The 19,915-nt window shown below is 35.4% G+C and overlaps 1 protein-coding gene across 1 annotated transcript in view; it reads right to left on the bottom strand.

The window, feature by feature from the left end:
* LOC138694357 (uncharacterized) overlaps positions 1 to 16,594 on the bottom strand; it is a 43,613-nt gene extending 27,019 nt beyond the window's left edge. The window contains exon 1 of the mRNA XM_069818010.1: positions 16,396 to 16,594. Within this exon, the coding sequence (XP_069674111.1) occupies positions 16,396 to 16,519 (124 nt within the window). The 5' untranslated portion in view covers positions 16,520 to 16,594. The remainder of the gene's footprint in view (positions 1 to 16,395) is intronic.
* Between the last annotated feature and the right edge of the window lie 3,321 nt (positions 16,595 to 19,915).

Raw genomic sequence — 19,915 nt, 5'->3', positions numbered from 1 at the left:
TATCATCTGGTGAGTAATAACATATTTTAATTTCCATGATTTTTTCGAATCTCTAGTTTTGGGAGCCATATTTGTTTAAAAGTGCACCCTCTTGGTACCTTTGAACACAAAACAGCTTGTACCATGGAACATGTTCCAAAGTAAACGATACTATTAGTTTTTGTTTTTCTTTTATTTTAAGATCATGTCAGGAAGTAAGTCTGAAGTTACGAGGCCCCCAATTGATCCGGATGCCTTGAAGAAAGCTGTTGAAGCAGTTATTGCTCCTCCAGGAAATAAAATCTCAATCAGAGAAGCCTGCTCTGGTTTATGATGGCAAATACATTTTAAATATAATTTTCAGTTTTTACAGCTATATTCCCACCTATATTCCATGTATTCCAACTTACAAGAGGGTATGTTCCAAGGTACGTGAACCTGTTGTACCTTTGAACACATTACATATCCCTTCATTTTATTTTTTCCATCCTTAATAGATCTGTAAAACAGGAAAATACACACAGAAAGTTGTAAAGGAATCTTCAATAATTATTTCAAGAATTTATTCATTAAAAATATTTCATTTCCCAAAATTAAAAAAAATAAAATGTGAAAAATGTTTAAATGTACAACAGTCTCCCCCTACTATTACCCCATAAAAGTAGTCCGTAAGAAAGTATACTATGAAAATAAGAAAAATAGACAACTCTAATATAGAATAACTCTTCTCGGGTTCTCAGCCAGGTGAGTTGGAGATTAGCTTCCAAGCTTTCGACGGCTAGCTCTGCCATCTTCTTCGTCCCTGAAGAAGATGGCAGAGCTAGCCGTCGAAAGCTTGGAAGCTAATCTCCAACTCACCTGGCTGAGAACCCGAGAAGAGTTATTCTACATCAAACGCCGGGAAAGCCTCAAGTCATACAACTCTAATATAATTCTTCGGAACATACATTTTCAAATTTCGCAAAGAAATATTACACTTGACAATTTTTTACAAACCGAATCAACATGGTCTGCCCAAGTAAGTGTCCTGTCCACAGTAATACCAAGAAGTAGAGAAAGAAGAAAATATCATGAAAATATGTTTAAGATTTCTACAACGACGAAAACTAAGTCTAATTGGATAAAAGAATTATAAAATAACGTAAACAGTTTGAGACTAAATTGGTTATGGCAAGAAATTGGTGAAATTAATATAAATTTGATATGCAAAATTATAATGGAGAGGAGTAACGAGATAGTGAGACAGGAAATGTTTAGCGGTTTAGTGTAAAATCATTAATAGATTACAAAGAAATGAAAATCATGTGGGGACAGGAAGAATATACAAAAGTTAACAACTGCGAAGAAAGGATGAGACTAGCGTGGTGAAGATTGGGAATTTGGAGGTTAAAAAATAGAAGAGGAGACATAGGAAAAGAGGAAGCTTTTAAAAGAAAAGAAGCATCTTCTGCGGACATCTGAAAAAATAACTATAAGAAAGAGACTAGTGAAGTGTTTTGTAAGGAGTGTGACATTATATGGGGTAGAAACATGGACATTACGACGAAATGAAGAGAAGCGAATAGAAGCATTTGAAATGTGGATATAGAGAAGAGTGGAACGTGTGAAGTGGACAGACAGAATAGGAAATGAAGCTGTGTTGGAAAGAGTGGGTCAAGAAAGAATGATGCTGAAACTGATCAGGAAGAGGAAAAGGAATTGGTTAGGTCACTGATGGAGAAGGAACTACCTACTGAAGGATGCACTGGAAGGAACGGTGAACGGTAGAAGAGTTCAGGGTAGAAGAAGATATCAGATGATAGACAACATAAAGATATGTAGATCGTGTACGGAGACTAAGAGAAAGGCAGAAAATAGGAAAGACTGGAGAAAGCTGGGTTTGCAGTGAAAGACTTGCCCTTGGGCAGAACAATGAATGAATGAATGAATGAATGAATGAATGAATGAATGAATGAATATGTAATAAAAAAGAAGACGCGATACAATTTCTACTATCTTGCCCAGAAAAATGAAAGAACAAGAAAAATATTTATTGCGGAGCCATTACTAAAACTGAAGAAAATTAAGCCTATATACAGAGTGAACTGTAGCTAAGTAATGCCATTAACTTCAGGGGGTTATTCTTTGAGATATTTCAAACAAAAATCTTTAATACAATTTTTCTCGTTTTTGCTTCCTTTCCGAGAAAGAAATTGTTTTATGTCAAACATTTCATAGCGTGTTTTGAAAAAGCCATTGATTTAATTCCGAATATATTCAGCCAATTTAAGAGAGCAGTGTATTGTGATAATTAATGATTGAAGGAATTTTAGTTTTGTGCTTTAAATGAGCAGAAATTTAATCGGAACAAATGTAACTTTTCTTTCTGCAAAGGAATTTTAAAATGTTACATTTGTTCGGATCAAATTTCTGCGCACTTAAAGGAAATAATACACTGCTCTCTCAAATTGACTGAGCATATTGGGAATTCAACCAATGACTTTCCCAAAACACACTATGAAATGTTTCATATAAAACATTTTTTATCTCGAGAAGCAGCAGAATTGTATTAAACTTTTTTTGACTGAAATATCTGAAAAAATAACCCGTTGAAATTAATGACATTACTTACGGTTCTCCTTGTTGAACAGTAAACGGAAGAAAAGTGCAGGAACTCGGAAAATTTTTGTATACTTACTTACTGGCTTTTAAGGAACCTGCAGGTTCATTGCCGCTCTCACATAAGCCCGTCATTGGTCCCTATCCTGAGCAAGATTAATCCATTCTCTATCATCATATCCCACTTCCCTCAAATCCATTTTAATATTATCCTCCCATCTACGTCTCGGCCTTCCCAAAGGTCTTTTTCCCTCCGGCCTCCCAACTAACACTCTATATGCATTTCTGGATTCGCCCATACGTGCTACATGCCCTGCCCATCTCAAACGTTTGGATTTAATGTTCCTAATTATGTCAGGTGAAGAATACAATGCGTGCAGTTCTGTGTTGTGTAACTTTCTCCATTCTCCTGTAACTTCATCCCTCTTAGCCCCAAATATTTTCCTAAACACCTTATTCTCAAACACCCTTAACCTATGTTCCTCTCTCAAAGTGAGAGTCCAAGTTTCACAACCATAAAGAACAACCGGTAATATAACTGTTTTATAAATTCTAACTTTCAGATTTTTTGACAGCAGACTGGATGATAAAAGCTTCTCAACCGAATAATAACAGGCATTTCCCATATTTATTCTGTGTTTAATTTCCTCCCGAGTATCATTTATATTTGTTACTGTTGCTCCAAGATATTTGAACTTCTCCACCTCTTCAAAAGATAAATTTGCAATTTTTATATTTCCATTTCGTACAATATTCTGGTCACGAGACATAATCATATACTTTGTCTTTTCGGGATTTACTTCCAAACCTATCTCTTTACTTGCTTCCAGTAAAATTCCCGTGTTTTCCCTAATTGTTCGTGGATTTTCTCCTAACATATTCACGTCATCCGCATAGACAAGCAGCTGATGTAACCCGTTCAATTTCAAGCCCTCTCTGTTAAAATTTTTGTATATAGTAGAGAAAAAATGGGAAGGAAAAACTACGGTATAAATATATGTACAGTTATACAAATAATAAATAGTAATTAAAGGAAAAGTGTTTTTGTTACGAAATAAATAGAATGATTGTACGTTGTATGGAGTATATAATAATAGTTATTAATAGTAAAATGTAGTTAAGGGCGGGTTCCTGGAAAACAGGAATGTGACAGGACCACCATTAACGAATGATACACAAATTGTACATAATTTTGATGACAATAAATATACAGTAATACAGAGACATTATTATGACGCGAGGCGAGAAAGCGGAGGGTGAAGGCTGGTTCACAATAAACCGGGAACGGAAGTATTGTTGAAATATTTAACTACTGTGAATGCTCACATTTAAATACATTTATTTTAAAATACTTCCGTTCTCGTTCTCATTGTCGTTTCCGTCCCCGGTTTATTGTGAACCTGCCTTGACTCGTGGCCCACTGTTAGCGTGGCTTCCGGCGAGCGCGTAACCACTTCTACAATACATAACAGTACTATAACAATGAATGTTCAATAATTTGGACTTACCATGCTCACAGTTGTTGCTGAAAACGGCCCCCATTTGCCGCCATACACAACTGACATCTTCTGATAAACGAATGAACAACACTCTGAAGTTCCACATCATTGATAGCCTCAATTTCTTCTCATCTAATTTTTCTTCTGTAATAACGCTTCGTTTTCTGTTTGATTTTCGATTGTTCACTGAGCCTGTTTCTTTAAGGAGAGACGATGGTATTTTTTTAAACTTTTTTCCTATTTGGTGTAAAATATTAATTTTTTGTATGTAGAGAGCTCATAGCTGTGGCAACTCAACCAAATATAAATATTTTGAAAAAAAAAAATATATTTGGGGGCCCAAATTTGAAAAAAAAAAAAAACCTAATGCAAGATTGTACTAAAACCGATATATCTAAAACGTTTTTAAAGATAGATTCAAACAATTTTTTGCAATCTATTTGCAAAAGCATGTTCTACAAACTGTCTGTAACAGAACTTTGATATTAGTCCCTACGTTTGTAAAATAAACAATTAAAATTTAATAACAATTTTCTGATTTCCTTTCTTGCAAACAAACGGACGTATTTTTTAAATGAAATCAATTAACAAAATTCTGTGAGAGAGAAAAGTTTTCTAATACTCTAAAGAATGTGTGTTCTAAATTTCGTGCATGTATCTTTAATAGTTCAGAAATTATATCCATTTTTGTCTGGCAATGTAGCAAAAAAAAAAAATGAAGTTACTGGAAACCAATAAAAGCGGGCGTGTGATTTAAAATTCCATAGCGCAGGAAGTATAAAAATGACGCCTCAACATCCGATAAGGGCACAAATACGCACAAAATGTTATGCAATGCATTCCACACATATCAAAGGGTTTTTAAAGAAAAAAATTTTTTTGAAAATTTAATTTACCGGAAACAACAATAAAAGTGGGCGAGTGATTTAAAAATCCATAACGCAGGAAGTTTAAAAATGGCGACTCAACATCCGATAAGGGCACAAATACCCACAAAATGTTATGCTATGCATTTCACATATATCACAGAGCATTTTAAAGATTTTTTTTTTAATTTACTCATTTTTCACCAAAAAATACCATCCTCTCCCCTTAAATCTCTTAGCGAGTCTTCCATTGTTTCAGCACAAGGCACAGATCTGTTTGGAAACTTCATTTCAAATTTAAGTCTTATTTTCGCACATAACCTTCCCCCTTTTATGTACCTATTATACATATACACACGTTCACGCAATGAGAATCTGTTGGTAGGCATTATCTAAATACACAATAATCACTAAACTTTATACACTTGAAGAATCAATATCTTTGTAACACGACTTGTGACTATAGCGAATGCCATATGGCGACTGACCACCTACTGCGCCGTAGGCTAACTCTAACAGACTGCGGAGGGAGCGAGCCACCAGCAACTCTCCGTTTTCTCGCTTCACGTCATAATAATGTCTTTGTACATATATATATATATATATATATATATATATATATATATGGGATGGGCCAATATAATCTACTGAAAAGCTGCAAAGGTAGCCTATATTTTACAAAAATATTGTAATATTAAACCTTATTTTCCTATTACTGTTTATTCAGTGGGTATGAAGGACAAGTTAAGCAGACAAAATATCTAGGTACAGTTATAACTAAAGCAGAAGGCATTGGAGAAGAGGAAATAAAAAACCGAATTGAACAAAGTAAAAAAATTATAACATGTTTAAATTCTATATTGTGGGATAAACATCTTTGTAAGGATACCAAAAATATATTGGTAAAATGTTAGTTGAATCTGTATTAAACTACGGAAGTGAAATATGGGTAACGAATGCATATTATAGAAAAAGAATTTTGGCCGTAGAAATGGATTATTTGAGACGAAGTGCTAGAGTCTCCCGTTGGACCACATTAAAAATGAAGAAATTAGGCATGGAATGGATGCTGAAGAGACAGTGTTAAATAGAACAGAAAATAAGAGTTTGAAGTGGTTTGGTCATCTGATGAGAATGGGTGAAGATAGATGACTTAAACAAATTTACCAGTGGAAACCTCCAGGAAGAAGAGGAAGAGGTAGACCAAAAAGAACTTGGGACAACGAAGTAATGGAGGTCATGCACAAGAGGGGGTTGAGGACTGGAGACGCACAAGATAGAAGGCTTTGGAGGATGGGCACAGGAAGACGGCAGTATCTGTAGAATCCTGAATATAATAATAATAATAATAATAATAATAATAATAATAATAATAATAATAATAATAATAATGAAGGAGAGTGTGATGAATGGAACTATGAATGTGCCTGTAAAAACTTGTCACAGTCTGGTTGCGACTGGGACGATGGGACTCTCAGAAGCGAAGCTGAATATCCATCTGTCATTCTGCTTCAAACACTACTTTTTCGAAGTTTCAGGGTAGAAAAATACTTTCTCACATATAGGCTTACATGGAGATGCAAACATGGCGGTAACTTTCTAGGTATTAGATATCACTAGGGCTCGAATTTCTAGATAATAATAACAATTTTTATTGCTAGAATATGTATGTGTGTGTATATATATATATATATATAAATCACTCTAGCACCCCAGAAAGAGTATATACTCGTGCTCAGGGAGCATTCCACAAAATTTAAAAACAAATGTTTAATTAATAAAAAGTAAAAAGAGAAAAAGAAAACACAGGTATTACAGTAATTGAAACTTCATGTTGTCTCCCTAAACAATAATTTTTTTAATTGATTTTTTAAAATAAGGAGCATTAGCAACCTGAATGTTTGGGAATTTAGTTGGTACCTTGTTATAAAGCCTTGGACCGGAGTTGCTTCTGTGATCATAAGCTACAGTTGTAGTAAAAAACTTAATACTACTATAAAGTCTTAATTTATAGTCACAGTCTAGTTTAGATATATACAGAAGAGCTTTACAATATAGTCTACTATTATCAATTTCATGAAGCATTGTTGAATGTCATGAATTCACCTACAGAATAGAAGGCGTGAGAAATTAAGTACTTCTTTAACTTGGCCCTAAACAATCTTATGTTTTGAGTTTGATTTTTTATATCCATAGGGAGGCTATTAAAAATTTTTACTGCTATATAACGCACTCCTTTTTGATAGCACGATAGACTAGCTGATTGAGTACGAAAGTCATTTTTGAAGCGTATTTATTCTATGAACTGTTGAATTAATTACAAAGTTTTCCCGATTACATACGAGGAAGATTATTAATGAAAAAATATACTGACAAACCATGGGCATTATTTGTAATTTTTTTTGCAAATAGTCCTACACAATTCCCTAGATTTCGCACCTACTATTATTCTAATTACTTTTTTTTTGTATTAAAAATATACTGTTACTATCTATGGAATTTCCCCAGAATATTATTCCAAACTTCATTACCGATGGAAGTATGCAAAGTATATTGCTTTCAAGGTATTGATACATATTTACTATCTTTTGGATGGAGGGAAACCACCGGAAAAACCTCCCCCAGATAGCTTGTCCCAACCAGAATTCGATCCCGGACCGCTAGTTTTGCAGTCAAGACACGCTGACCATCACTCCAAGACGATGGGCAGTTTATAATACTGATCTCTCAATTTTAGCCTTCATCTGGCTCTTTGTATGCTTTGAAGTTTCTGATGGCTCCAAAAACAGTTCGGTCTGGGTCGAATTTAGGCTCAGAGGTGAACACAGGGTTCAAAATTTTACCCCGTGCAGAGCTCAATCGTACATGTCTTCAAAGTATCGGTAACATACGACTAATTCCGAATCTCACCGGACCGGTGGACAACAATTACGTCACGCTGCAGCGAAATAGGAACAAAACTGCTAGAAGGATCGATGGCTGTCATGGCGACTTTATAAGTTGTCTGTGCTACGCTAGCAAAATTTTGCGAAATTTCCGTACTGCCATCTCGTTCAAAGAAAAGAGAGCATAAACAATTTATTTCTTGAACCGGTAGTAATAACTGGTCCGTTGACATGTTCGCTCATAAGCCATTAACATATTGTTTTTACGTTGTGCTCATTACAAACAATACAGCAGAACACACCGCCATGACATAACAGTGCACGATGTCATTCGTCTGCTAATTCCCGCCCTATACAAGAACCAATCAGATTCACTGATGGCGGCTGATGGAGACTGCCACCACCTCTGCAAGCTGATGGCCCCGGTGCGACACCGGTGAAGCATCAGTGAGGCCATCGGTGAAATTCGGAACACCGTGATGCCATCGGATTGCTCAGCGCTGAGATTCGGAATACGTTCATAAAGTTATCCATATTACAAGCCTTAGAGACGCACAGGGTATCGGGTCTCTAAGTCCTTTGCAGACATTCGACGTTTGTAACAATAGAGAATTCAGTCCTACGGGCTTGCCACTTTAACCCCAAAGAAAACGGTACGGTACTCATTTTTGTTATAGACTGTGTAAACGCCAGAACGATATGGCGCTGAAAGGACATCCATTGGGGAATTACATGATCCCACTGGGAATCGAATCCGCAACCAACCGGCTTGAACATCAATTTTACCGCGACGATACGGCACGACCCAACAGTGTTCAATTGTCGCTCAGAAGGTGGAGATAAGCAGCTTTCTCTTTCACTGCAATTCGTTATTTCAAAAGTTATAAAGCGGGACATTCAGTTCTTGAGTGTGTTCTTGTTATTCGTGTCATATGGCTGAGTGCCAACTTCTCGCGTCCATTTTACAAGGTCGTGTATCTTTTACTTTCAGTTAATTTGTCATGCTCTTCATAACATCTTCTCTTTGTCTTTTTCCGTCTGTTTTTAACACGAAACATTTATACTCGTGTCAATTGGATAAAATGTTATGGATTTTTCAACGTGGCTAACGAGAAAGACTACGGCGCGACGTCACATTCTTAGTCATAACATGGTCAACATTGAACAAGTTTATATATAAATACACGTTTAACATGAATTTAATACAGCAATTCCTTTGTTTTTTAGAACTTTGAACATGTATTTATATTAGGGGATTGTCAAGATGGCCATGACTGGACCAAGATATCATGTGACTCCAATTCGTGCCGAAGCCTGTCTTTCTCTTTAGTCACGATTTTCAACATCTTACGTCACTTGCTTAGCTACGGGTCAGACTCTTGCATTGATATTATGGCGTTTGCTAAAAAAACAAACTTACTTTCCTGAATGAAATATACAATAAAACCTCGTTAATCGGGACTAATTGGGGGATAAGCTGACTGGTTTAACGAAAGTCCGAATTAATTGAAATAACCTAAAAGAACAGTAGAAAGTGCATTAAAACTCAGTTTACGGCAACAGAACACGTTTATTATGGTGTATTTAAAGGGCAAATTTGATGGATTTCCTTTATTTTTAATACTATAATTGTAATATTGTAATTATTGTAATTTATTAGTTCTAATGTATAAATGTAAGTCTTAAAACATGGTTCTTTAATTTTTTCAAACTCATAGTTTTTCTTGCCTGCCCGGATTAAGCGAAGTCTGGCTTATCGGGGTCCGGATTAACGAGGGTTTACAAGAGTTTTCTATATTTATTCCTCTTATCATAGACCCATACTAAAGGCTGTACAACAAACGAACTCAAATGAAACATAATAATTCCAATGCAAATACTTGTATAAATATGTGGTATATATATTCAATAAAGAAATAAAGGAAAATAATTATGAATAATATATCAAAAACTACATTAAATTTATTTCACTTTCAGTTACATTAACAATCTTTAGGCCTATAAGATAAAGAACTAATTCCTTAAGTATAGTACTAATATCGCAATTCATCTAATCCGCCATGACAAGACAAACAAACAAACAAACAAACAAACAAACAAACAAACAAACAAACAAACAAACAAACAAACAAACAAACAAACAAACAAATAAATAAATAAATAAAAATAAATAAATAAATAAATAAAATATCGTGAATTTATCCAACAGATAGCACAAATTTTTCATATCCTATGAATTCCTGGTCTCTTTTTTATACTGATACTGCCGGGTTCATTCAAGATTTTTAACAGTTACTGGCCAAAATTAAATATGATAGTAAAAAATACTGTCCTCTAATGTCCACACATTTTTAACATCACCTTAAGAAATCCCCCATGACATATCTAAATTTCTCTCCTATAATTGAAAAAATTTCTGTGCCAATGTTTTCCTTAAATTAATCTAGGATGTGATTATGTTCTATATATTTTGTCATTTATATTGCCCCAAAGGTGAAAGTCCCACGGTATGAGATCGGAGGATCGAATGGGCCACACATTTCTGCTAATTATTCGATTTGCGAAAGCATCCCTTACGTTGTCTAAAGTTTTATTGGCTGTATATTCAATGATACAACCGCTCTTCCTCAGTTGATTCGGCAAAAAAAAGGCTCAAGAACTTAAATTCTGTAACTAATGGCCAAGAAAGCTTTTAATAGAGAAAGGAGCATCTTCTGCGAACCTCTGGAGAAAGAAATGAGGAAGAGACTAGAGAAGAGCTTTGTATGTAGTGTGACATTGTATGGGGACATTACGACGAAATGAAGAGAAGCGAATAGAAGCATTTGGAATGTGGATGTGGAGAAGAATGGAGCGTGTGAAATGGACAGACAGAATAAGAAACGAAGCTGTGTTGGAAAGAGTGGATGAAGAAAGAATGATGCTGAAACTGATCAGGAAGGGAAAAAGAATTTGGCTGGATCACTGGTTCAGAATAAACTGCCTACTGAAGGATGCACTGGAAGGAATAGTAAACTGGAGAAAAGTTCGAGGCAGAAGAAGATATCAGATGATAGACGACATAAAGATATGTAGATCGTATACGGAGACTAAGAAGCTGGCGAAAAATAGGAAAGCTTGGAGAATGCTACATTTGCAGTGAAAGACCTGTGAGTGAGTGGCTAAGTGAATGAATAAATGAATTATTCCTGATTTTATTGTTGTTGCAAAACATCGCTCGGCTAAAATTATTCTTCAAATAGTTCCTGTATTACGATGGTTATCAGTTGCAAACATGCATGCTTTATGAGTACTACAGTCAAGGAAATCTTGATTCTTTAGAAATTCACTTTCATTCTATTTAATAAAATTTATAATTATGAGTACTAGGTAATGTCAACATTTTGTATTTTTTTTAATGCGGTGTACGAAAACTTTACTACGAAATCTAAAAATCAACCTCATAATAAAATTATTTTTTAGTAATAAAAATTCTACTGGCATTTACTGAATTGCCCCATGCAAAGACACCGGATTTTAAGTAACAATCAACTAATGAATCATGTACACCATACCTGCACAAACAGCGCTCAACGAGCGCGCGCGCTCCTTCGGAGCGGGAGAGCTGTGTTTACCGCTCGCCGAAAAGGAGAGGAAGATACGTCAGAATGACATAGACTTGCTATAGGTAGAGGAGAGGGAAACGGCCACTCAGCTATCTAGTGGAGTGCAGTGTGTAGGCCTATTCTCAGTAACTGTTTCACGTTGCTTACCTACTGCTACAGTACAGTATGGAGGAATCTAAAAGACGGAACATAACATTTAACGATTTACAGCTCGAACTTATTGATCTTCAATGTGACCTAAGGGCTAAAGATCGTTTGAATAATACTACTAGCCTGGTTGAGTTTTACAAGACTAAACATTAGCAATAATATCCACGACTACACAGGCTGGCTGTGAAAATGATTGCTATGTTTGGCTCAACATTTATATTTGTGTGCAACTGTTTTCTATAATCAACTTTAATAAAGACGGATATCGAACATCTGTAACTGATGTTTCATTACGATCAGTAGGCTACTGTTCCTTTCAGCTGCCAACAGCATAAAACCTCGTTTTGATGTACTGATAAATTAAAATATAACAAAATGATATTGTACATTTAAGCAGCTATAGAATTTGTATTATTTCTGTAAAATAAATATTTTTTATTAATTAATAATAGTCCAAGATAGTTTTGCAAACACTGAACGGGAATTCATTTCATAAACACTCGTAATAGTACTTCCTTTTGTGTATATTTTGTACGAGATCACCCCTTCTTCTAGTCCACCCTTATACAGAACGCAGCTAATATCTGCATTTCGCTCATGAGCTGTGAGCCGGCTCGGAGAGCGCAAACCTTGTGCAGGCCTGTTGTACACAATAACACCTTCATCAATAAAATATATCTTAATTGAATTATTGCAAATCCTGTTTTATTTATATTCATTGCAATTACAGTTACGTCGTCATTCCAATACTTACAATAATGAATCTATTTATAAAATTTTACATCTGATTGAGGTTCTGGCTGATATGTAGATATTGTACATCTATTATCATTTGACGATATGTCTCAGAGGAAGAACAATTGGTAGGCTATACATCTGACGTTTGATTAGTGTAATATGTTTATAGTCAGCGATGTAAATGTTACGTTTTATTTAACGACGCTCGCAACTCCAGAGGTTATATCAGCGTCGCCGGATGTGCCGGAATTTTGTCCCGCAGGAGTTCTTTTACATGCCAGTAAATATACTGACATGAGCCTGTCGCATTTAAGCACACTTAAATGCCATCTACCTGGCCCGGGATCGAACCCGCAACCTTGGGCATAGAAGGCCAGCGCTATACCAACTCGACAACCAGGTCGACTCAGCGATGTATGCAATGGAGGGTGAAAGGAACTGTCTATCCTATCCCACTATCTCCTGGTTTAGTTGCCCTCTTATTCGTGTCATTTATGGAGTTCCAACCAGTCTTTGGACTTCTGATTAACCACAAACCTAAAAATTTGATAGTCCTTTTGGTTTAATCAACATCTCATATACATTAAGAAGCAACATCATAGTTATTTTTAAGGTTATGGAGGAGGAGGAAGAAGAAGAAGAAGAAGAAGAAGAAGAAGAAGAAGAAGAAGAAGAATCGTGACAGCTTAGTTGAGCTGTTTCTTCTCACAGGGATATTTTCTTTCCAGTTTCTATGGTAGGAAGAATCAGAAGTATTTGAAGAATATGTAGTTCGCCAAAAATTTTGCATGACTTTTCGCCGATAGGAACCTAATCATTTTGGTGAGAAGCTGCCAGCAGACTGAATTACGGTTAAACAGTTGAGTAGTTGAGCTATTATAACTTCTTCTGTCATTATAAACATCCTGAAGCAAAAAACTGGTCACCGTTTGTGACTTCTCGCTTGAGCACGCGTAATTAGCAAGAAAGACTCTCATTAACATTTTGGTGAATTGCACTTAATTATCATACCCGCTGAGTCTGTTTTCATATACATTTCAACGCCTACAAAATAATGTGCGAATTTTCTTCATGGTGACTGGACAAAAGAGAATTGAAACAGGCACTGAGCTTTTGGATACATTATGACAGTCTAATATCAAAATGCAATTTCTGAAGCCATTATATTGAAAATGAGTTTCTCTACGGATATCATACAGGAGGTAGAGATATTTCATTGAAATAAAACAAAAGTACTCATATCATTTTATCGAACACTATGAATGAATGAATACATTATTTTGAGTAACAATGTTTTCAATGTTCAACCCAGCCACGCCCCCTTTTCCTCGTCCCTGCTCGTACCTGTGTTTACATTAAAATCACAAGACAACTTTTGGAACTGGCTATGCTGGCACACACAGAAGTTAGTGTGTTACAACGGCGAATCTTCGATCCCTGTACGCACAACACACGGCAGAAAAAAACTTACCATACTTAAATCATTGAAAATAACCTCAAAATTGTAGCACACCACCTCAGAGATCCATGTGATGACTACGAAAGCTGTAAATCCATTGAATCTACTCCAAATACCTTCGTTTTTTGTAAACCCAACGGATCATTTTTATCAGGCACTTTATCATACAATAATCATATGACCTGTTTGCACGCGAAAGCGGATGTTATTATCATCAGAGATTTACGTTTGGTTACCTGAAGCCTCCGAGCAACAGTGTACGTATGTATGGAGTATAGCGCGGCGTACACATTTCAGGTCTGCTGTTCAGTGAACATGTCAAAACAAAACAAAGCTAGACGGTTGGAAATGAGTGCTGCAATAGAAGAATTTGATAGTGAGCACTTCATTAGCAAAGGACAAAACGTATTTTATCAAAAAGAAGGAGAATTTTTTCTTTTAAACACTTAAAATGTTTACAGTCACTCGTCGTAATGTGTGAGACTCGTGAAGCAAGTAGTCAATGTAAGTAATTTTGTTTTTGCTGTGATTTATTGTATTATTGTAATTTCCAATATTTATTTACTTTGGATGTGTACATATTACATAGTCTGTGTCCAGTTCAACGTTCTCGTGTAAAACAACTTGGCCTATGCATAATTAATTTCTGTAATGTGACATTAGAGACGGTGATACTTGGAGACAAAAACAACCTACAAACATTTCTAAATGAACAGAAGTTGAAACATCAGAGCCAAAAATATATATTGCATGTTTTAACATTAACTAATTTTTAATTGTGAATATTCAAATTTCAATCCTTTTAATAAATTATCATATTATTTACTTATAAACTCATTTTCACTTTCAATAAATCTATCTATTAATTTAAAAAAGTGCAATTTAAATATTCAAACTCTGTAAATAAGAGAAAAATAATGAGCATTGGTTTTTACTTTTTGGGTGAAAAAATATATTGTGAAATAAAAAAGTAGGCCAATCTAGATGCGTTTTACTTATTGTGCGAATAATCTTGTTACCTATAAGATGGCTTTAAATAAATATTTAGTTTGTCATTAAATACACGTGACAGTACATTTTGTACGTGAGTAGCATTCTCATTGTTCAATACCTATACTGCCCTATACGAATAAGCAGATGTAAACAAAACGAAACAGCTCTCCATTGCAAGTGAACTTATTAATACTGTCGACTAGCATGATCCATGTGCATCTAACTTGCACTCAAAGTAACCAAATGCAGGACTATAGTAAGTTATCAGTAGTACTTATGGTACAACTTTTGACAACCATACCTTAACTGTGGTCCAATCCAAGTAAATCTACCTATCTACCTACTACCTACATATCTACCCATGCAACGCATATCAAAAGCCTAACGTATCACTGATCGCATATGTTTTTGCCAAATATTCTCAGCGCTTTGACACCGATTTCAAGACCTCTATGCTGGATATATTCAGAACTAAGAGAAACTAGCGCTGAGGTAGTTCCGGTGATTTTGGAAGTGACAAATGGTTGAATTTGAAAAGGATTTTTTGTGGAGATGGATTTGAAAAGTTGGAATTTTGAAGGAAAGTATTTGAAGAAGAGAAAATTGTTCGGAAATGTAGTAAATTACGTGTGAAATGAGAGATGCGTGGTAATTAAAGTGCAAAAGTTGTGGCTTCTAGTGAAGAAAAGGAACGTGGGGATATAAAACACACGATACGATGTGATGTGAAGAACATAAAACTTGTATTAATTCATAACCACTGGAAAATAGTGAAGCACAACAAATAATAATGAAATAGACAAAATTCTGAAAAAAAAATCATTTTTGTACGATCGTGTTTTTTACAGCTATTGTTAGCTCTTGAAAGTGATAATTCCCACACAGAAACTTGTCGCTAGGGAAACCATTCCTCATAATATAAAACTATGCTGAAATAGACTCATTACAGTGCAATTAGTGTTACTTAGTTACCATTACAGTATAGTTTCGCGAAGGTTTTGGAATAATATTGCTCTAAATTTTCAATGCAAAATATATTGCATTTGCAATTTTAAAAATTTTATCGTGCTCGTTTTTCAAACTTTTCCTCGATTAAAAAAGCACTTCCCAACCTTGTACCGTAATAATACTATTACAGTGGCGCGAACATACTAAACCTTCAATCGAATTTTTATAGTAATTTCAAATTTGGTTAATTTGGCGGCAATACATCCATTCATTACTACGTACAACAGGTTATTCTGTGGAAAATATTGGGTGCCGGAAAGTAAAATTACGTGCTTAGGACTTTATTTTAATTTTGATTATAGTTTATTTAACGACGCTCGCAACTGCAAAGTTTATATCAGCGTCGCCGGTGTGCCGGAATGTTGTCCCGCAGGAGGTTTTTTTACATGCCAGTAAATCTACTGACAGCTTAGTACTTTATAGTTTATACCAATCGTAGTACGCAATTGTAAACAAAAAATAGTGCTTCCTTTGGTATACTTCTTCAGAATTACCTGAATTTATTTTTCAAACTCTTCTTGATAATTAAAAATTGTGTTGCAAACTCAAACTCAATATTCCCGAATTTTATTTAGCACTAAATTAAACGTAAATATAAACACTATATGGGCTCACCTGTATCTGGATCCTGATTGCTGTCCTCTATGGCGAGGCTGTGCGTTCCTCGGACACAGACTATCACCAACACAACACTCACTAACAGACCCCTCCACACTCGAGCACTGAACAAGGTCTGCATCTTTGTTGTTACACACACTGTGCGGCGGACAGGCTGTGCAGAACTGACAGGTGGAAAGCCGAGCACGGCGTACAATATGCCGGCACCCCCACCACGAGCGGAGAAACGCGAAGGGATGTCGGGTTTTCACATACGTAACTCATGCGTGAAATTAGTTGCACGTAAGACTCAGGTTTACCAAAAATATAATCAGTTTATCTGTTCACCCTTCTAATTGTCCAACCATTCATCATAGCTCTCTCTCTCTCTCTCTCTCTCTCTCTCTCTCTCTCTCTCAAGCTCAAACACACACACATGCATGGAGACATATGTTTATAAACAAATATTAATACACAGTGTAATTCGTTTATTTTTTTAAACTGTGGATGCCGATACAACGATCTACAAACGAATAAATAACATTTGTGCGAGATCGTGCGTATTTGCTTGTTTTCCGCACAGAACCAATACGCGGTAAGTGTGAAATACCTCATTCAGTATTCCCAACGTAACACACATAACAATTTCCCTCTTCTTACCGCTTAAGCGCGACATTCATTTTACTGCTTTAGGCTTTTAACATATTATTTTTAGAGACGTTTAACAAAGTAATAATTATAAATTGGAAACTTACCATTGCAATTTCACCTAAATTGCAATGTTAATTGTTGTTTTTAAATATTTGCAAAAATTAAGTAAAGTCTACTACTCCACGAAACTTATTGCATTCCTGATACAAGTAACATTAAGGAAGCCGTGAAAAAAATCAACAAGATTCCAGATGCCGATGTTATTACTGTAATATGTTATATAAATAATATTGTTAAAATATTAAAATGAAAAATAAATCATTACATAACCTTACCGTTTGTTTTAAGTTCGCATTTATAGACTGGGGGGAAAAAAAAGACAGACGTATATCACGGCCTGCTGGAGTATAGTAAACACAGAAAACATTTTATAGCAACAATGTTGAAGAAAGATATTTTGGTTTTCCTAAGTTGCCGTCATTAAACAGAAACCAACATGGAGATTTCATTGCAACTAATTATAAATTCGTCTTTCAGGTATGTAATAAACGATCTTCGTACAAAATAATGTACGATACACGAGCGGTATGTTTGTTTTCATGTTCTCGGAAAACGTCAACATACCGCTCTTGTAACGTACATTACTATATCTCATAATAAAACTTATTAAATATCTCGGTCTTACTTATCAGTAGGTGAATGCTTTTTATTGCACCTTAATGCATTACATATTTTTTTTGGACAAATGTTTTCGCCACATTTAGCATCATCAGGTCTATATTGTATTTATAAATTGATCACATTACTGGTAAATATCACGAAAGATTTTGTTTAGGTACTTACGTACTGTAAGCTACGTCAGCCTGAAAATGTGCTGCAGTTTCGGTGGTGGACTGAGTTGAGGTACAGTCCCAATGCATACGTTCTACAGGAAGTATCTGTATTATTCAATTCTTCCCTGGACACTTTCGCGTCCTGTTGCTAAGAAACAATTTGTTTCCGGCATGTGGTTTAATATCTCAAAATACTTTAAATTATGTCTCCCATCAGCAGTGGCGGCTCGTGAACTTGTGGATTGGGAGAGCTGCAGTAGATTTCGGTACACACAAAATTCACTTCTTGATACCATTACTAATAAGTATAGGACAAAAATAAATGCACTACATATCAAAAAACCAAAACTTCCTGACTTAGTATGGGAGATGTCTGTGGGACCATTTGCTTATCCCTAAGAAAAACTAATACCATCGATTTCAGTCTGAATTTCAGATCGGCAGACACTCAACTTACAATCTACCAGTTCATTCTGAATTGTCTTAGAATAACCTTAAACATGTTCCAAATGATTTTTGAGAGGCTCGTTTAGATTACTCACGAATTGTAGCAACCCACGAAACACATCAGGGTTCTTCCAATCGTTTTTTCATCATGTCCCCTAAGGGGAAGTTCATATTGGCCACAAAATTTGATACAATCAATATATTTTTTTTTAAATAATTTCACGAATTTTTCTCACTTCTTGATTATGTTTGAGAATGTTTGTTCTGTTCGTTTCACTTAATTGCACAGCAGTATGAGTTGCGTAACATAGCCAATGAAACAACATTTTTCAGGTCAGACTGCGAAGATTCGTGCATTTCGCTTTTTAGGGGCAAATGTCCTAAATCTGTCACACCACTCCTAGTCCATGCAGCATCACCACCGAAGAGGAGGCAAGGAAAACAAAATACAGATTTTTTTTTTGTTCACATCCACGTAACCACAAATGCTTAGCGTAAATTTCATTGTTATACTTCCTTACATATATGCACTATTTCGGCTGGATGAAGCTTAAGTAAGATTTAAGTCGGGTAACGGACGACCCTTTAAATTCACTTCATTACATCAATATTCTCCGCAAGGGAAAGTTGAGAAAAATAAAATTAATATTCTGTAATTCACACACACTCATGTTTGCAAATTTGCACTGGTTAAGTTACGGTATTAAGACGTCACACCAAAGCAACACTCAGATATACTGATGGTCAACAATTTTCTAAAACTGGAAAAGAAGTCTCTTTCGTATTTTACGTGCTATATCAAAAGGATTCTACTCGTGCAATCATTTTGAGTTAAGGCAAATATTAGGTTCTGCTGGAGGCTGGATATATACGTAATAATAAGGCAAAAGAGAATATTAATTTCGTTATATTAACTCTATAAGATTCTACAACAATAAGTATGTGAAAAGAAAAGAAAAATTTTGTCATTAAGTTTCAAGGGAATAGAGAATCCATTTGACGCAGCATTACAATAGCGGTGTGGGAGGGGAGGAAAGATCCCTTGTTGCCTGGCTCTGCAAGCCATGCAGCGAGATATGGGTTTTAAACAGCGGCAGTTTCCCTCTGCTTCCCTTCACCTCTCTACCCCCTGACCAAGCAAGACACTCTCTATGAGCTGACCACCCTGCAGATCCCAGGACGACTTTGAATGCAGTGTCAATTCCAATACAGTCGACGCACAAAAAGATTATGCATAAGATAATAAATAGTACATATTCCCGGCCAGATGAAATATAAAGCAATTTACCAATAAAAGCTGTAACAATTCTACTACAAATTAAAATAAATATTACTTTTATTTTCCTGTCAAAGCAGGGAGTGCTGCAGCTCCGCAGCTCTTATGGACGAGCCGCCCCTGCCCATCAGTCAACACAATTTGTCGATTGAATTTAGATTCATACTGCATACAAAGAGGATTTTGTGTGCAATAAATAAACTCCCTAGTGAAAAAATTAAAGAATTGTAGGCGTTAGAATTTTCACCTATCTCCTCTCTTACAGTAATAAGGGAGAAATTTTCAGACTTTAAATTTTCCAGAAAATTTTCACATTAAACATAGGCATTAT

The sequence above is a fragment of the Periplaneta americana genome, chromosome 1 (assembly GCF_040183065.1).
Source record: "Periplaneta americana isolate PAMFEO1 chromosome 1, P.americana_PAMFEO1_priV1, whole genome shotgun sequence".
In the NCBI taxonomy this organism is placed as follows: domain Eukaryota; kingdom Metazoa; phylum Arthropoda; class Insecta; order Blattodea; family Blattidae; genus Periplaneta; species Periplaneta americana.
This window is presented reverse-complemented; position numbering and strand designations above follow the sequence as displayed.